Source organism: Cottoperca gobio, chromosome 17 (genome assembly GCF_900634415.1).
Source record: "Cottoperca gobio chromosome 17, fCotGob3.1, whole genome shotgun sequence".
Classification (NCBI taxonomy): Eukaryota; Metazoa; Chordata; class Actinopteri; order Perciformes; family Bovichtidae; genus Cottoperca; species Cottoperca gobio.
In genome coordinates, this window is record NC_041371.1 from 11,856,806 (window position 1) to 11,876,018 (window position 19,213).

The 19,213-nt window shown below is 41.0% G+C and overlaps 1 protein-coding gene across 3 annotated transcripts in view; it reads left to right on the forward strand.

Moving 5' to 3' along the window:
- tnr (tenascin R (restrictin, janusin)) overlaps positions 1-19,213 on the forward strand; it is a 162,689-nt gene that overhangs the window by 95,293 nt on the left and 48,183 nt on the right. For all 3 annotated transcript variants that reach the window (XM_029453314.1, XM_029453313.1, XM_029453315.1), the window contains exons 4-12: positions 1,755-1,875; positions 3,492-3,714; positions 3,867-3,967; positions 4,847-5,009; positions 5,786-6,262; positions 12,456-12,575; positions 12,714-12,857; positions 14,075-14,190; positions 16,875-17,025. In XM_029453314.1, coding sequence (XP_029309174.1) covers positions 1,755-1,875; positions 3,492-3,714; positions 3,867-3,967; positions 4,847-5,009; positions 5,786-6,262; positions 12,456-12,575; positions 12,714-12,857; positions 14,075-14,190; positions 16,875-17,025 — 1,616 coding nt within the window. The remainder of the gene's footprint in view (positions 1-1,754; positions 1,876-3,491; positions 3,715-3,866; positions 3,968-4,846; positions 5,010-5,785; positions 6,263-12,455; positions 12,576-12,713; positions 12,858-14,074; positions 14,191-16,874; positions 17,026-19,213) is intronic.

Below are 19,213 nucleotides of genomic sequence, written 5' to 3' on the forward strand. Positions count from 1 at the left end.
AATTACAAACCCTTAAAATTCAAAGGATCCTTCTCATACATAATCATATGTGTTAAGCAACAAACTAAAGACGACTTAGATATTATCAGTGGACTTTATTGGCCTCAAATACTGAGTATTGGTCAGACTCTAGTTTCAAAAACAATATTATGATCCAACGGCTGTTTTCCATCAAGCTTATAACAGGAAGTGAGTGAAACATCCACGTCGAGCCATTCATCATCATCTTGAGTTTTAAGCTTGCACGCGAGACATCTACCGAAGCGAGAAGAAGGGCCACTGCTTTAGCTGATGGATGTAAACCAGATGGTTCCAGTTGACTTTGTCCATCTCACAACCTTCATCATCAGCATGCTTCTCACTTGTTTGGCGAATTCACCAGTTAAACGGCTCGTGTCATGTAAGACAGCCGCAGCATGCGTGAGGGGAGGGTTTCCAAGTAGAACATTTTCCATCTCCTCTGTGTAGAGCAGTAGGCATTGGCTGGGAGCTGATTGCAGCAAGGCCAAAGTCATTGTTAAAAGCATTAGCGGCACCGTCTCAAGCAAAGCATGCTGTTGATTGTAACATATGACCTGATATCTTTCCCCTATGGGTCTTTTATGATGTACTGTATGTGTCAAACAGTGTTTCTGTTCACCACATATAGAAACCTCATGCACAAAGAGGCTTTTCCACTTTACCTTGAAAGGAACGATGTGCTCAGGTGGGTGCAAAAGATCTTGAAAGTGAAGTGTAACTGTGAGCATGCCTTAAACACCCCCCTCCCCCCATTCTTTTTCCTCAATAAGGCAAACTTAAAAAGATTCATGACGCACATACACTGGGATTCTGTCTGTTTCTCATTTATGTGCAAATGCACTGATGTTTCAACATTTCCAACCTAAATGATAAAAACAAAAAAGGCAGAGTCAGTTAGGTGTGATAAGAACACTTCTATCTGGCTCTCACAAAAGGCGCCAGCTGAGAGCAGGAGCCTGCTTCATCAACATGAGATGCATTGTTGTTATAAAAGAGGCTCTTGAATACAGACTACACAGGCTCATCCTACAAACATAGACATGAACATGCGAAAACTCTGGGGAATTGCGCTTTAAATCACACAGCACACACACACTCGATAGCATTTATTTTTCCGTCTTGTCCTGATGTTTGAGGCCACATTAAAGGCAAACTTCAGCTCTGCACCGTTTTATCTTTGCTCATATGTGACAGTCGGCTTGAAAGCTCAACAACGTTTTTTTCTTTTAGTTCAGCGTATCCCTATTTTCACTTCCCCACTCAATGGAGAGGGGATTACAGTGGCATCACTCAAACCATTTCTCTACTGAAATCCATCCATCAACTCTCTCCCTGAGCAATATTAGTCTATTCCTCCCAAGTGGAAAGATCAAATATTTGGTCCTGCACAGTAAAATACATCCAAAGGTTTGCAGCCAGTTCCACAATCCCTGGAGGAGTTTCTTTCTCTTCTTCTTCTAAAGCCAATTATTTTACATAAGATCAAAGGCATTTATTTACCATTTACAAAGGATAAGCTGCAGTGGGAGTCCCCACACATGCACAGAACCACACACACACACACACACACACACACACACACACACACACACACACACACACACACACACACACACACATTAGCAGATATGCTTCCTTGTTGGCACATTGTGTATTTTACATGCAACACAAACACCACCATGACTGCTTTTTCCTCTTCTCCCACTTTTCTATTTCTTCTCACTCCTCCGCAGGTGCGAGTGGACGGGAGTCGTGAGGTTTCTTCCCATCATGACACTGGCAAGGCATCATCACTGGGCCACTGTGCCCACAGCAGGCTGGATCCTGGCGTTGGCTCTGTTTCTTGCTCTGCAGGTAAAACATTGTTAAGTACAAAATAGACCTGTTCATTTATTCCTGAGGTGAGCTGCCTTGGGGTTTTCTTTCCTCCTCATATTCATTATTTATTTCCAATCTACTATTTTTGGCAACCATGTTAATCACTTGACTTTGGGCACAAATCCACACTGGCCAGTTTGAGTATCAAGGAGAAGGGAGTTTAGGGTTGTTTTCCCTCCACATTTCTTCTAGAAAGTAGACTTTTTAGTTATAAGGGAACAAGCACAAAGTGTTGCTATTGATTGTTCATGGAGCCAAAATAGGATTTTCATTCATAGCCAGTGACCGTCAATGTTCTTGGCTAAACGGATGACGGGTAGGTTTAATAAGGTTTAAATAGCTAGCTTATTAAGCTAGCATTAGCTCCATGAGTCGGTTGAAAATGCTGCCTACATTGTTTATATTTCGTTTTCGAGTTTGATAAGCAAAAAAGATCAAACTGGTTTTTTTAACATGTAACATGTTTTTGGCTGCTTACACCCTCGTTCTTAGTAGGTTTTGACAAACGAGGAATTAGCTTTTGTGTAATGGTGCATAAACAATAAAGAAAAATATAGAATAGGAAAAAAAATACTATAAGAATATAAAAAATACTATTTAAAAATGAAGTTACGATTCAACTGTTTAAAAAAAAAAGAGCTAGGCAGGAATTTGCAAGAATATATTCTATGCGATGTGAAAAGGTTCACTGTATCATAAGAATAAAAAGTATGTTTCACTTTAGACGTTACAAGATAAAGTGCTTTTAGGATGCAATGTATGTAGCAAATGTAACCCTATCTTGGGAAACATTGGCTGTGGTTGCTTGGGTGTAAACTTCCCCAAAAAGCAAGAAAGAACTGCTAATGTTACCCTAAACTCTGACCTGTAACCCCACAAACAAATGTAGTAATGCTCCTTGGCCTTGGAAGTAATGCTTGGTTAGTAGGAAGCTACTTTAGCAGACAGGCTAACATTGAAGCTAACGTTTGAGAAAATAAACAAACTGTTTAATCCGTTCGTTACACTTTTACTTTTGTATTTTGATTTTGGAAAAGCTAAAACGGACATACACCTTCCAGACTCTTTAAGTATTGTTCCTACTGCGACCCCATGCACACACATCAACATGTGGAGAAGTCCAAATCTTGACAGACCTGCTGTGCCAAGTTACGGTTGCTGTCACTGTTCAGTGAATGGGTTTTGCACACCAGTGGTGTTAGTAAATTCATATTCAACAAGGTGTCATAAATACGGTACTCCACTGATCCCATGGTGTCTGCCTGTGGCTATATTTTCTGCTTATCATTCTTTTTCCCTTGAAATGTGACTCAAATTAAATTCTCAGATGAAAAGCACAGAATACTGAACTGTCACCGGATATTTAGCAAATGCCCTATTTCTAATGTGCGTTGTCATCGTTACAGCCAGTGAGAAAATCCTTCATATCCTGTATATTAGGTTAATCGTGTTTAGTGTCCCCCACTGGGTTCTTTTCTCAGGCGTCACTCCATCATATTCTGTACACACAAGATATACGGGACAAAAGCAAACCCCTGAGTACAAACCATGTGCAGTGTTTGTTGTTTCATATTGTCTCTCTCTCTCTCCAGGGTGCTGCTCATGCTGCTCCATCAGGAGACAACAAGTTGGTTCGTACCACCAGAGTGAGGAGACAGACCCCCGGGAGGGACCAGCCCCCCTCCGCTTCCACAGCCAACGAGAGCCTGCGGGAGCAGCCCATGATCTTTAACCACGTCTACAACATTAATGTACCCTTGGAGTCTCTGTGTTCTGTCGACCTGGACGCCTCCGCGCCACCTGCCCCGGGTGATGGTGAGGTCTTCTGATCGATCGAGTGTTTGTGTTTAAACTCACGGTAGTCATCATCTTATCTGCTGTCCTGGAGGCATCTTCTGTTAACATAGAGAGACACACACACATGCTGTATTTAGACACTTTTAAGATCTATTATTTTTGATTCGCAGGTTCTTATGCTGAGTTGGGATCCAGAGCTTCTGCGGAGGGCCCAATGGATCCCAGTGGACCGACAGAATACACTGATCAGACGCTGGATGCTGACAGCCAGGTAGGTGTTTCAGCAATGTTTTGCTTGATTAGCAGTAAAGCAGAGAGAGCGGTACAGTATTCAGGATGACTGTGAGATTGAGATGTGAAGAGACTTTTGTGTGTGATGGAGACAGACTGTCTCATGTGGCATCGAAACTGTTTCATCAAACATTGTCATTTACATATTTATATCTATGGTGATTTGTTGTTTTGCTCGGGAATAATTAAAGGGATACTACAAAATGAAAAGTACCCAATCTTTTGAGTGCCAAGCGATCATTTACTTTAGACTTTAAAGGCTATAGTTTTGTGAATTCAAGTCCAAAACAGTTGATTCTGACAGTGACCAGTTTTCATGATGGAAAAAGTTACAGCATTAAAATATTAATGGAATATTGTAAACCACCACTGCAGCATAATTAGATTATAATATATGTCAGATTTCTCCAAAATGAGTCTTGGTTTACACGGCGAACACATTTCTGCACACATAACAAAACATACATCACAAACTATAAATAACCCACTCCTCTAATGTTTATTTATAAGCTGAGCATGTTCCAAACAATCATATTAGATACACCACTTCCCTCTTGGTTTTGGATTTGCACACATCACTCCGGCCACCTTTCTTTCTTGCCGTTGGGGAGAGGTGGATCATTTTAGAAGTTTCTATCGACGTTTAGCTACTTTGTTTATTAAACCATGCAAACTAATAAAGGTTATTTGGTTATTTCTTCTGACACTTTTCGATCAAACACAACTAAAAGTGAGTGTTTGATACTTGATATATCACTTTAGAATTAACGCATTGTCCCATAATTGTGGAATAAATTGCCTTCTAAGCTTTAATCAATGCCAACAGGCACTTCATAACCAAACTGTTCTTCTTTTTAAGGTAACGTTCACTCACCGCATCAACATCCCAAAAGCCGCATGTGGTTGTCCAGCAACAACCACAATCCAGCAACTTGCCACCAGAGTGGAGATGCTGGAGAGAGAAGTGTCCCTGCTCAGAGCTCAGTGTGGGTCAGGATGCTGTGGAGAGAGCTCAGCCATGGGTGAGTGTTTAACAATGACAACAAAGTATATGAATACAGCTGGAGGATGATGTTTTTTTGTTTATATGAGCTATTTAACTTTACAATATTTGCACAAAAAACCCTCTGGTATCAACCGGAGTTTGAAAGCAAAGAAACTCCAAGCTCATACGTGGCAAAAAAGATAAGATGGGTACTATAAGTAAAAGATGTAGAAAAAAACTGTTTATACTATGAATGAAGGGGAGACAGGCGGCAGCAGAATATTGATGCTCTGGGGCGACTTTTCTCCCACACAGTCTCGGTCTAAAAGGTGTGGAGAAACCTTTGCGACCTAGTTCACTATTCAGAAGATGCAGGCATTATAATATGAGGGGATTAGAATGGATAGAGTTATAGGATATATTATGGTTAAAGGATCTGCTTCATTGACACCGTCATCGCATTCAAATACTTTCTGAAAACGCTCCATCTCTTCTGTGGGAATATGATTATCTCCCGCAGTCACAATGTGAATCCGAATGAGGATGAAATGAACAGCTGAGGAGCACGGCTGCTCGATGGACATGCACACAATGAGACAGCTTTTCATTGATGTCTTGACTACGGTTTCTCCCATCATGACGGGGGAGAATATTCTGGTATTCTGTCTGTATGTGAACATGAAGAGGATTTATGTTCAAATAAAAATAAGTGCAAGTTATACATCCCCCAAACTCTATCCCTTTAGGTTTGATTGTATTGAATGAAACATTATTTTTGTCTCATAATGATGTATATATGCCCTTTTGTCCCAGGTCATTTGGACTTTGTGCCAGGCTGCAGTGGCCACGGCAGCTTCAGCTTTGACCCGTGTGGCTGCGTCTGCGAGGATGGTTGGGCCGGCAAAAACTGCTCCGAGCCTCGCTGCCCGGACGACTGCTCCAACCAGGGGGTGTGCGTGGAAGGGGAGTGCGTGTGTGACCGTGACTTTGGAGGCGACAACTGCTCAGAGCCGCGGTGCCCTTCGGACTGCTCGGGTCGCGGGCTGTGTATCGACGGAGAGTGTGTTTGCGAAGAGTCCTTCACCGGCGAAGACTGCATGGTCGGGAGGTGTCTCAACGACTGCTCGGACCAGGGGCTGTGCATCAACGGGACGTGCCAGTGCAGGCCCGGGTACGTGGGAGAGGACTGCTCGCTGGTCTACTGTGCAAACAACTGCAGCAAGAAAGGAGTCTGCAAGGAGGGCTTCTGCGTCTGCCAGGATGGCTTTGCAGGAGATGACTGCAACTCTGGTAGGCTTTTATTTCTTTTAGCATTTTCCTCAGTTTGATCCTGTTGACCGTTATCAAGAACAAAAAGTAGTTTGTCAGACATTTGTGCTTCAATTCCCAAAGTTCAAACTCCCTTAACAAATGCTTTAAATAAGTCAAAGCAAAACAGATCTAGCTTCAACAAATAGTTGTGACCTTAAGACAGATCAGTCTGAATTCTTCAGCAGGAATAGATTTCTTTAAAAAGCCGGCATTGCCAAGAGCAATTTACTGTAGTGTGGGCACATTGTTGTTCATGCTGGCTCTGTATCTGAGGTTTATTTTTTTGGGTGGTACAATTGAATGCATGCTTGAGATTATAGTCTAGTGAGATCTTTAGAGAAGGCATTTTGATGTGTCTTTATCTGGTTTACTTGCCGTGTGAGAGTTATTATTAAGAAACTGATTTGTGCTGCTTGATAAATAACACCAGCAAACAGTGACATGTTTTCCCTTCAGCTACTCTTAAAGTTAGAAAATCAAGTCTTGGATGCTTTTACAATGTGAGATGTCATCATATTTGACATTCAGTACAGTGATGTTGAGAGAATTTGTTGGCCTTTTAAGCATGATATATTATTGAAACAAGTAAGTTGGAGATAACCATTTTCTTTTTCAGTTTGCAGACAGATAACGGCTACATGTCATTTGTCGACACACCTTTTAGAATAAAGGAATACATTAATTTAACTGCAGAGTGTAGTGTTTATATAGAAAGTAAACCTTCTTATCCGTGATGCTTCACGACACATAGTCGCCTGTCTGAAACCTACTGAGTAGGTAAATAGATCGGAGTTTGTTGCACAGATTTACAAATGCAAAGCTTTCTTCCTCTCAGCAGTGGTCTAAAAACACAGGTCTAAGAACTCAGCCTCATCCATTTTAGAATACGTGCAGCCCTGAAAAATGAACCCCTCTGTGCTTCAAATGCAAGTAGCGGGGCACACGACTTGCCGGACAGCAGAAGGTGTAACAACATTCATTTGTCAAAAGTCACATTCACTCGACAAGAGAACTGTCACATTATGTGCAGCTGAGACAGTTTCTGAGTCGTGCTCGCCTTTTGTTCACACCCAGCTCTTCACGCCAACATATCAGATGCTCCTCTCCCATTTTAAGCAGCTGTCAACAAAGTGAAGGATGAGGACAGACAGAAGAGCCAGCAATAAAAAGATAGCGAGGGCAAATCATATTACTAAGGTTCATTCCTCCTTGCTGCCCTCCCAGTTAATATCTATACCAAGTGAGGAAGTCCGAATTGCATATTTTGTTGCAATTAGAGGTTAAAATAGCCAATGCTTGTAGGGGATAGTTCGCTGAATACAAAACGAAGAAGTTCAATTACCAGAGACCTGTAGGGTGACAGGCTTAAGTGTTTCATGTTATCAAAAGCCGAAGAAAGCGGAATGTATTTTTGCTTCCATTATGGTGGCCTATATTCTCCCACTATGAGAAATAATGGAGGCTGTTGAATTTAAATGGGATGTTTCAGGCGTATGGGTAGGATACAGTATATCTTTACATACAAATATATCCTCCCACAAAGCAAAGATCAACTTGTGCTGAAGAGTGGCATTTAATCTTGACAGCAGAGGAATTCTACAATCATTTCAATGAGTCCCGATGCTACAGTGGCACAAAGTAGCGATGGCATTCTCACGTTGTTGACATCGTCTGAGTGCAGCAGTGATGACAACTGACATTTACATTTTGTGGGTCTCAGCGCTGCGATACAGCTTTAAAGTTCTGCAGTGTACGGCATATCAAAACTACAATGAAGTTTGATATAGTCCCTCTATTTTAGTATCCTATTTTATTGAGATAGTCTGATGTATCGCAATCAATCAAGTTTGACAGAACAGCATGGCTTTTTATAAAGTAGCTTTGTTTCTATTGGTTTTATTATTAGGCAGATTATCTGTATTAACTGTGATTTCTCTTCTCAAATGGTATTATTAGTTAAGGCGTTGTTCTCGTCTCCACTGCCTCAACACAAGCTTGCAGCTGGACTGGTAAATACTGGCTGCCAGCTTTGTGATAGCTGTTATCCAGGATCATCAATGGCTGATTGCTTGATACAGGCCCGGGGTCTTTGTTTGTAACTAAGTTGTGTAAACCCGAACAAAATGCAACAGAGTAGGACTCTTCGCTGAGGATCAGAGCAAGGAAAACAATCTCGTAGCAAAGTGGTCATGGGACTTAGTTCGACAACAGCGGATTGAATCTCCCATTTAAAGTTGGGAAACTGAAAATAGATGAGCATAAAAAGAAATCTGTATTTTTCCATTTTTATTCTATTACACACAAATGCCAAAATATTGTACTTCACAACCCAAGTTTCAGTAAAGTCACAAGCACAAGACATAAAGTGGCCTGAAGGTAAGTCAGTCCTCTGATGAGTCACTGACCTCCGTTGTCAGCTAGAGTTTTCCCTTTAAGGTTTTAGTTCAGTACAAACTGCTCTATCTGCCATGATAGCATATGGATTAGACCTAATGAGACTTATAAAGACTCCAGGTGAGATTCCTGAATAACCTTCAGCATGTTTGCCCTTTTGAAACACATCTTAGGAAAGATACATGCCTGACAAATGGCTTCACAATTTTCCATAAACCAAGAAGACAATGATGCAGTGATATAACCAGTATATTTAAAACATCCCACTTATGTAGATAAGCATGTCAACACAATTAGTTGTTGATAATATTTCTGGTGTTGCGCTGCATTTACACAGCTCAGAAGTTCTGTTCAGATTCATCTTTACATGTCTGGTGATTCTTTGTTTTTCTTCTTCCTGGGGGACGTTCTTAAAACAATTTTTAATCTTAAGACCTTGTAGGCAGCCCAAGAACATCATGTGCTTAAAGAGAACCCCAAAGAGATCAAGTTAGGAACTGAAAACAGCTGCTGAAGTTGGACACTGGCCCAATAACAAAAATATGAAACTCTCTTGATACTCTGTAATTGGGAAATGTTGATAGGTTGAACCAGTCCTGGGCGAAAATAGAGCGAACAATCGATTTACATGCACATTATCGTTGATGACCTTTCATGTACCAACAACGGCAACAAGTACATGAGATGCTCAATGCTTCTATGTCTTTGCTGTAAAATATCAGTCTTTGTAGTAGAAAGTAAATGCCCACTTGAGAGTTTGCCCTTCACTTTCTATGTCAGTTAATGTCTTTACTTTCGAGTAGCTCGTCTGTTCAGCCTTCCTACATGACCTCATTCAATCACTCTCCTTCTAAACCATGGATTATTGCTCCTTCATTTGATTTGTTATTCCCTTCATATACGTGACAAAGCTGAGTCTAATTGATGAAATAAATCTAGCTAATTGAAAGCTGCAGGATTTGTCCCTGGTGCAGGTTCACTGTTTCGAAATGAGCAAACAACTGCAGCATGCGCCCATCTGTTGAGTGTGTGCGGAAGAAGCTGAAACGGCTACTAGAGTGTCGAAAGGTTCCCCCGAGGAGAACTCAACGCTGTGCTGTAGACTCCTGTATCACAGGATATAGAGATGATAAGAGGGTGAGAGGTTGTTTATCACACTATCATATTCACTTTGCTCCTCTCTACGTCTCTCATTTTCTGTTTCATCCTTATTCTCTCTCATTTAACCGTCTTTTTATGTTAGTCGTTTACTCTCCTGAGGCTCATCTCGTCTCGTCTGTTTCTCTTCTGTCGTCTGTCTGTTTGTGAATCCGTCTCGTTGTTTCTCCAACTCAAACTGTTTGTACCTTCTGTCTTGTCTCCTCCTTTATGTCCTTCACCTGCCTTCCCCCCTCCTCCTTGTTGCTTTTGGCAGTGGGAGTTGTAAACACTCTTGTTTATGCCTCCACATTGACATTCAACACCACCTCTCAGGCTTATGACTTGACGATCTCGACTTCAGGCCAAGCGTACGGCTCTCATGTAAACACTCTGCCTCTTGTTGCCACAAGCACCGACTTATTTTACTGTCTGGAACGCACATACGCAATGCAGTGTAGCCTATTCTCTTGTTTTAAAGATTACGGAGGAAGAGAGTCAAGCGAGATGACAGCAAATGTAGCGATGTTGTGTGCATTGTTATAAGTACTTTGGTTATAGTATTTTCTCTACCTTGAGTGACCGTGGACGGCACAATCATGCAGTGAAAAGGGGAAATATGCCTGAATGGCAAAAATATGAGGCACACATAACTGAAATTTGCCTTTTAATGTCCGGGTACATCCATCAGTGTCCCGGTCCGTTTTCCATCCACACTGATAATGCGGATAAAGGTGGACTTTCCACAATTACTCTTTGTCACAGCCCTACTGATTGTAATGCTATGGGAGGAATGGAGAGTCTGCTTTCACCGGGGGCTGACTACGGTAGCTGAGATCGCGCTACCAGGTACTGTGTGTACGGAGAGGAGAGTGAGTCTGCAGTCAGGGTCAGTTTACCAGGCCTACCTGATAATGTGGCTGACAATGGGGCACGTAAGGGAAGGTTCCACCTTTCTATCTCTCAAAATGGCAAGCCAGGCTAGCAGCTAACAGGGCTAGCAACTACAGATCTCTCAGCACAAGTTGGTCACATTGGCAAACATAAATTCATGACAGTGCGGGTGGTTACCTTTGAAAGATCCGTACAACTACAACTCAGTGTGGTGTACAATTTTTATAACAACAGAGTCCCTGAACCAGGGCTTCAGAGTGCGACCAAAGATCTGTCAAGTGCAACTAACATTTTTCATTGGTCGCACCAGTGCGTCTGACATTTAGCAGGTCGGTTGGTCTCTGTGTGTGTATGTGTGAAACTGCGCCTTGTTTTTTCTCCTCTAGCTCCATCATAGCCTTAAAACATACCCATAATTCAAAATGAAGTCAAGAAAAATGCTGTGTGGCAATGCCAAGACCTCGACATCATTTGGGGGGGCAAAAAGTGTGTGTGTGTGTGTGTGTGTGACACTACATTTTATAAAACGAGACAACTTTACCAATTATTTCTTCTCGCCAACAGCTGATCTGTCTATCTGTCGCTCAACCACATACTCACTATGCTCACTATTACGCTTCTCTTTTACGAATGCAATATGTAAACATGTGGATTGCGCTTAAACCCATTATCACAGGGTACAAAGCTTGGCGCGGCTTTTTACACGTTGTTTTGTTCATCTACTCTCGTTCGCTAATGCGGGACAAAGGGCGTTAAGTTGGGGGGGGGCCAAAGGCTCCTTGGATCCCCTACTTCCTGCACCCATCTGACTCAACATCTTTGGCGGAGATGGCCTCATCTGACTCAAAAAACATTCATGTGAACCTTTATTCCTCTTTACAGTCATTTACATAATGTGTTAAGAAATGACCAATGTGTATGGGAACTGATAGAAATGGAAACGCTTAAAACTTATTATTGCGGCGGCGATAGGTGTATTTTATCATTGCACCAATGTAAAAAGTTAGTCTGGAGCCCTGCTCCGAGTATCTCAGTGACCACTTTCGTAGGGTTGGGGGAACTCATGCTCATCAGACTTGGGCTAGTGTTACTGACTTGTGCTCACTGAGGCTCAATACCAACATGGGTATGTGTTCCTTTAGATTCTGTGGTGAAAGAAATTGGAACAAGTTACCATTTCATATTAAAATGCTTGACATTTTTATACAGATATGCGTGACCTGGGGTCCTCTCTCGTTGTGTCAAATAAACTAAACTAAAAAGTCTACCGTAGTCCATTACATACTCAGTAAGTTGTCTGGAGTCGGGAGTTGTGGCACTGGCAGTCGTTTCCTAAACAATGCAGCCATAGTTTAGCTTTTGCAGAATAAAATGAGTATATACACCTAATTTATAATTCAGCGCTTTGCCAGCTAACACAAACGTCTACAAATCATACACATTTCTCTTGGGACTATTTATTGGCAAAGATATAAATTCCCTCTGTAGCTCCACGTTGGATCAGTTGGCAGGGAAGTTGTACCGCCTACACTGAAATGATGAATTATGGGTGTGAACCAAACCAATTAGAGCAAGTACATTTTTGCAGTTTTCCCACTAAGATAGGAAATGGTTGACTAGCAAGTTACTATAAAGATGATATAGTGGTTACATTTTAATATTGTCAAAAATGATATTATATATATTAAAAATAAATAAAATAGCGCTTGTTTAACAGAATTTGTGTTATGTTTATGTGTCTCAACAGTGGCACCCGCCATGAACGTGAAGATACGAGGCGTGACTGATCGCACTGTTGACGTGGAGTGGGAAGGGTCAGTTGTGCTGACAGATTTCTTAGTGACCTACACACCAAGTAGCCCTGGAGGTTCGTACAAAGCTTTGCTGGCCTTGCAAAGCAAGGACGGTTGTCAGTTTCAGTGGATTGAAAATGTATTGAAAGCATCCACAGCCTCTTTTTAAAAATGTTTTACCAGTGTATCTTTTTTACCTGTCTCCCTGTCAGGTGTGCAACTAGAGATAAGGATACCAGGCAATACCACCACCTGCACTATCTCAGGCCTGGAGGCAGGCATAGAGTACAACATCAACGTGTTCGCTGTCATTAACAACAGTATCAGCGTCCCTGCCAGCATCACTGTTTCGACCTGTAAGTGCAGCCCCATGGCTGTAGTGACAAAATGTTCTCATGGGAGCCCTAAAGGATATTCCACTGAGGTTTATGACCAACAGAATATAAATGTAATACCATTTCAGTAGCTCGTAAAATGTTCCCTGTCTCATTCAGTGCAGTATTTTCCCATGGACTCAGCCATTTATGCATACCCTGTCTCTCACCTTTTTTTTTGGAAAATCCTCCTCAAGATGTTTCTCAGTGTCAATAGAGTGAGAATACCATCTGCTCCTCTGTGCCGACTGGCTATGATTTCTACCTGTAACACCTGCTTGGTGTCACTCACATTTAAATACACACACACATAAATATGAACACAATTCTGAATATGAAGCTCCTCGTCAGTGTTAATGCCAGGCCATTGAATCTGACAGAAACATACTTATTCATGCTTACCAGAAGTATGCAAACTCACCAAACCCTTGAATAAGTAATAGCCTGTTTTCAATGGCAAGCAGAATATTGTATCTGTAGCTGCCTACATATTGCGCTGGGTTTTTCCATTAGTTCAGTCTTGGCTGGTAAAACTTTCCTCCATTTCACAGATAAGTGACTTTAATTTCAGTGATTGCAAAATTTGGAGTTCTAAAGTCAATTTAGGGCAATTAAGTTTGGTGGAGCCATTTTTCAAAGATGATATGATTTGTTGGGTTGTCTTTGCTAAACCTAATTATGAAATGTAGTATTTGATTATCTGGAAAGATTTACGAGGACACGGCTGCCTGTGAAAAAGTAATTTTTGCATTTTGCTGAATCAAAGTACGAGTCATTTGTCATAAACCAAGGAACTAATGTTGCAGGGGCTTTATGTATAACTATCATCAGTAATATCTTCTCTAAAGCTTTGTATATGTAGGCAGAAAGGTTTATTGATCAATAAGAAATCTATTAAGTATGTTTCATAGCAGAGGGTTATCATTTAAACAAGCAACTTCATTTGAGCAAAAACATGTATGTATATATGTATAATTATTAAACATTAGTAATTGTCATGTCATTGTTAACAGTAAAATTACTGATTGAATACCAATTTACCTTTTTGTTATTGATGGTTAAGTGTTTCCGAGGGAACGGAGCAGGAAATGAATGTAAAAGAGAAAAGGTTGAGCGGTGGACACCTTCAGCATGAGTAGTGATTTATGGGCGGTGTGGGTCAGTGAAGAACAATAATACGTCTCTTGCTACCTCTCCAGATCTCTCCAATCCGGATGGTTTAGTCTTCAAATCCATCACAGAGACGTCAGTGGAGGTCCAGTGGTTACCCTTCTACTATTCCTTCGATGGATGGGAGATCAGCTTCATCCCCAAGGTAGAGTAAAGCTGTGTGAACACTCAGCGTATGTGATCGCTGTCAGTCTCAATGTCAGACTACAGCATGCTGAAATTGCACTGTCCCTGTGTGTGTGAGACAAACAAAAAACACTTGAATCATCCCCCCCCACACACACACACACACACACAGTATTTTTTATTTCATTTTGCTTCTTGAAGAAAAAGAAAATGTTTTATTTGAAGAATAATTATTTTCCAATCTCTAAATGACTTTGGATTTCTGTGTAGAAACAGAAAGAAAAAATAACTGGATGGATTTAGGTTTTCTTGGGGGTTTTGCTCATACCAAATTAGACAAACGGATTGTCTTAAGCTTATTGGCTATTAGGTGGATGAGCCATTAAACCCTTTTTCAGAATAACCCTTTGGAAAACCATAGCAGGGCCAGGTTCAAAGCCAGAAAGCAAAAACCTTTCTCGTTCTAATTCCCGCCGTAAAGGCAGGTACTCTCTGCACTCTAATCTCGTGCCCTCTCACAGTAATTGGTTTTCTCCTTTAAGGTGTTCTCGGGGGAAGATAGCCTTTGGTCCGGCCTCAAATCTGATGTTAAGACACTTTTGTTGTGTTTATTTCAAGCCCTGTACAGATGGAACATTTCTAAATGGGGGAAAACAGTGGGCATCCTAATTTAATTGTATTGCTTTTAGCCTTTCTATCCAATCATGTCTTTCTTCTTCTAGCACTTTCCATCCCTCCACCCTTTGCTCTTAATCTCTTCTTTCTACTTTCCATCCCTCCACCCTTTGCTCTTAATCTCTTCTTTCTACTTTCCGTCCACCACCTCTTGGTCGAAATCTCCATCTCTTTCCCTCCCTCGAAGGTACCCTCCATCCCTTTCTTTCTTCCTCACTTCTCTCTTCCTTTCCGTCCCTCCCTGTATCTGTCCTCGCTTTCCCTCCCTCGCTCCAGCCACGGGGGAAATCATATTACGAGTTGGCAGTCCCGCCCCCCTGTGGATTTAATCCAGCAATGGGGATTGTGAATTTTGACAATCTTGTAATGGAAGTAGGCATGAAAGCTGTGCGAACAAACACAGAACTCACCACAAAAAAAAAAAAAAAGGAAACAGAGAGAGAGCGAGAGAGAGGCAGGGCGAGATTTGGGATTTGCCGTTAACACTGTTAGAAACAGCTACAGTATGTATCTGACATCATGCTGCTGGCACTCACCTACCACACCATCTAATTTGATACATTTGGGATTTTGGCAATAAATCAATAAAGCTGTAATGCAATCAGTCAATCATAACTGCTGCCAGTAGCACTGTACTATTATGAAATTAGTTCCAGTAGTATTAGAGTCATATACGTCCGTAAGAAATGTTCTCATCATTGATTTATATAATTTATGTGACTTTTTCAAGGACACCAGAGCTGCTTTAGTTTCCTGGAAGCTAAATGTTTAAAATGTTTTATTGTTGAACAAGCTGCTGCAGGTTTCTTCTGACATGACATGAAGACAGAGAAACACACACATGACCACGCATAACAATTTGGATTTACCTGAAGTACCTCAGCGTTGTGATTTATGCTGAATAGTTAAGCAAATGGTCAAAGCTTACAGGTCAGGACACATGATGAGGCTGTGCAAATCTGTTTGTGTCCAAATTACAAGATATATTGTTTCACTTGCATCTAGTATCAAGTTGCCATGTATTATTCAAAAGTAAAGTATTAAGATATTATTCACTGCTGATATTAATTTAAAATCTAATCTAATATTCTATTGCTTTTTTTTTTATGAAGAAGATTATTAGAAGAACTTTTTGCCAATCTCTTTGCCAAATCTTTTTTGAGACATGCTGTCTCACCTGACTAACTAAAATACCCTTATACGTAACCAAGACGCATGAATGGGCAATCAAACAGATAAAAATCCAGTTCAATTAAAGTAATAAAAATATAAGGATAAAAAAAATGTCATTCCTCATCTAAGCGACCTTGTCGGCAGAAAGAATGATTACTAATTAGGAGCAAACTGGCATGGGATATGGGAGTGGATATACTGTTATGGTGATTCATTTTGTATAATTTAGCATTTAACTGTATTATTATTGAGATTGAGGACCAATTGTTATTGGAACATTACTGCTGTGTGTTACTGCCCACCCTGGTAATTTAGCTGAGGTGATTAAATGGATTACATCTCTAATTACAGTTTTGATTCAGGAAAGTAGCAAGCTGTTATATGTTCTGTTTTAACACGTGTCTTCGTAGCGCAGGCTTTTGGGGATCTTGCAGCAGCAGTAGGTGTAACATCTGTCTGTCGGCAGGAAGTGCATGTGCAACACTTGCTCTCGGAGAACAGCTGGGAATAGCAGGGGCTCCATATGGATGAGTGACGGGTCTTTGGAAATGTACAGAGTGCTGCCTCTGCAGAATATGGCCTGAGAAATATCGCTGTCGCATACATACGCAACTCAGTTTTTAATGTGCTAAACCATCAAAAAAAAAAAAGACAAATCAGTCAAAAGAAATATGCAGTTCAGAAAATCTACTGCATGGAATTTAACTGCATGAGTCACTGTTGATATCTTACTGGTGGGGATAGTTTTTTATCTGCCAGATCCTTTATCTCCAATGAGACAAGAAGTTTAAGACACAGTAGTTGGCACTTTGCTTTTTCTCTCATCACATCCATCTTTGTTTTGCTTTTCCAAAGGACAACGACGGAGGGATGACTGCACAGCTGCCCAGCACCATCACTTTCTTTTTGCAGACTGGTTTGAGACCAGGGGAGGAGTATACTGTTAACCTGGTGGCGCTCCGAGACCAGGGTCGAAGCCAGCCATTCACTGCCACTGTCACAACATGTATGTATTAATGGAAACTGTAAAGATAAACCTTCACATTAGGACATGATGTCATCGATGAAATGAAAAACAAACATTCACCTCTCTGTCCAATTACGATCAGATTAAAGGTGGCTTTAAGATAAGTTGCAAATGTGTGACCATGTTATTAAAAAAAGGTAATTTCATATTTATAATAAATGTGAGTAGCACTGTAGCTAATAATATTGTATTATTACTGATAAATCTGTCAATTGAAACCCAATGTGACGTCTCGAAATCCATTGTTTTGTTGAAACAACACTTTACAATGTTTACAAAACAGTTAATAACAGCAAGTCCTTGTATTTGAGAAACAAGCATTTTTCTTGAGTAAAGTCTTAAATAATTAAGTGATTATTATAACTGTCAGCAATTCCTTTTCATCTATCAACTTGTCATTTCTGGACCAAATGTAGTATAGTATTCCCCCCCACACACACACACGCAAACACACAGAGCTAGATATCACGGCATGAGCAGCGAATGTCACCTTGACGTATTTGTTGATCTGCCAGCGTTTCTGTCCCTGATGTAAACCTCACTGAGGTATTGCCCCCACTCATCACCCAGCTGATACTATTACAGGACATCTGTAATAGATCCAATTCAAACCTCTTTCATAACAATTCAAACTGTGATGTGTGCAGTCAAAACACCATCAATTTCCTGTCAAGCCTTTGTTCATTTCGTGGGTAGTAATTAAGTATCGATTAATAATTCATGGCACACCGTCATACATTTTTTATGACAGCCCACTGCAGGACACCTTATTGGATAAAAAAAAAGAGACAAATTTGAAGTTACTCAATTATTAATAACTAAGATTTATCCTTCCTCGGAGACGGAGTGAGTGTGACGGGGAGTCGGAGAGCTGATGTGAGAACAGCTTCTCAGCAGTTGCCTTCCTCAGGATGTTTTCTAGGACAAGACTCAGGGGGACAATTTCTAATACATCAAGGATCAGGGTGGACCTGCAATATGTGTAATCTTAGTCTTATTTATGGTCCTACTTTATGGTCCTGTGTCGCTCAGTGTGTGAAATATGTCATCTACATAACTTGGCCCCCGGGGCCAGCAATAGAGAATAGTTATGCTATCACAGCATTGTATGGTGCTTTCAATTTAAATTATGTTGAACTAAGCATTGTATCTATTGCATTGTATCAAGTGCTATTTTGGTTGTCACCTTTCTCAAACGTATATGAATAATATATAAAAATAATCAAATTCATCGTCATAAATTGTGAATAAATGTAATTTAAGTTGTAGCTTTGAGCCCCACTGCTGTCATCAAGAAGTGTTGGGTTAGAATTAGAGTGTTGATTTACACATCAAAGCAGCTACTTTTTCCGAGACATCTCTTAAAGCAACAGATGTTACACCATAGCTTTTGTGAAAAAGGTCATTCTCAGGTTAATGAAGTACAATGCTAATTATCACATTCTCTAACAGCCCATCACCTTGACTGACATATCTTTATGTTGACATTGATGCTCTAACAACAGGAACATGCACAGTGAATGTGAATCCCTCTTGTGTCCTCCAACCATCCATTTTCTGACATTTGCTTCCACAATCTTTCAGTCACTTCACAAAATGTATGACCGCAGGTGAGAGTTGCAACGTGGTCAAAAGGAAACTGGTAAATCGAAAGCTATGGCTCCCCTCACTTGTGAACAAAATACTTAAACTCCTTCACTTGGGGCATCAACTAACTCCCAACGTGGATCGGGCAATCCCCAGTTTTCTGGCCTCAAACTAAGAGGTGGTGACTCTCATCCCGACCGCTTCACATTCAACTGCAAACCGCCTCAGTGCACGCTGAAGGTCACGGTCTGATAAATCACCCCCCCCCCCCCCCCTGCATCTTGAGATCTTGTCCATGAAAATCACAAACAAACTCAGTGACAGGGAACAACCACCCACCCACTGTAAACATGTTTGACTTCCTACAGAGAATATAGACACTGCCGGTTATATGAGCGAATGGCTCCTAGCAACGGCCTTTTTTGCAGTTTCCCCCACAAAAGTCCACAAAACACTGGATGGGCAAACTCAAGGGCCTGAGCCAGACACTTGCAGTTCACCCACACCACACGATTATGTTTACCAGATGTGTCCGGCACACCATCTGACACCTCTCTTCACCTGAGTGTACAAGACATAC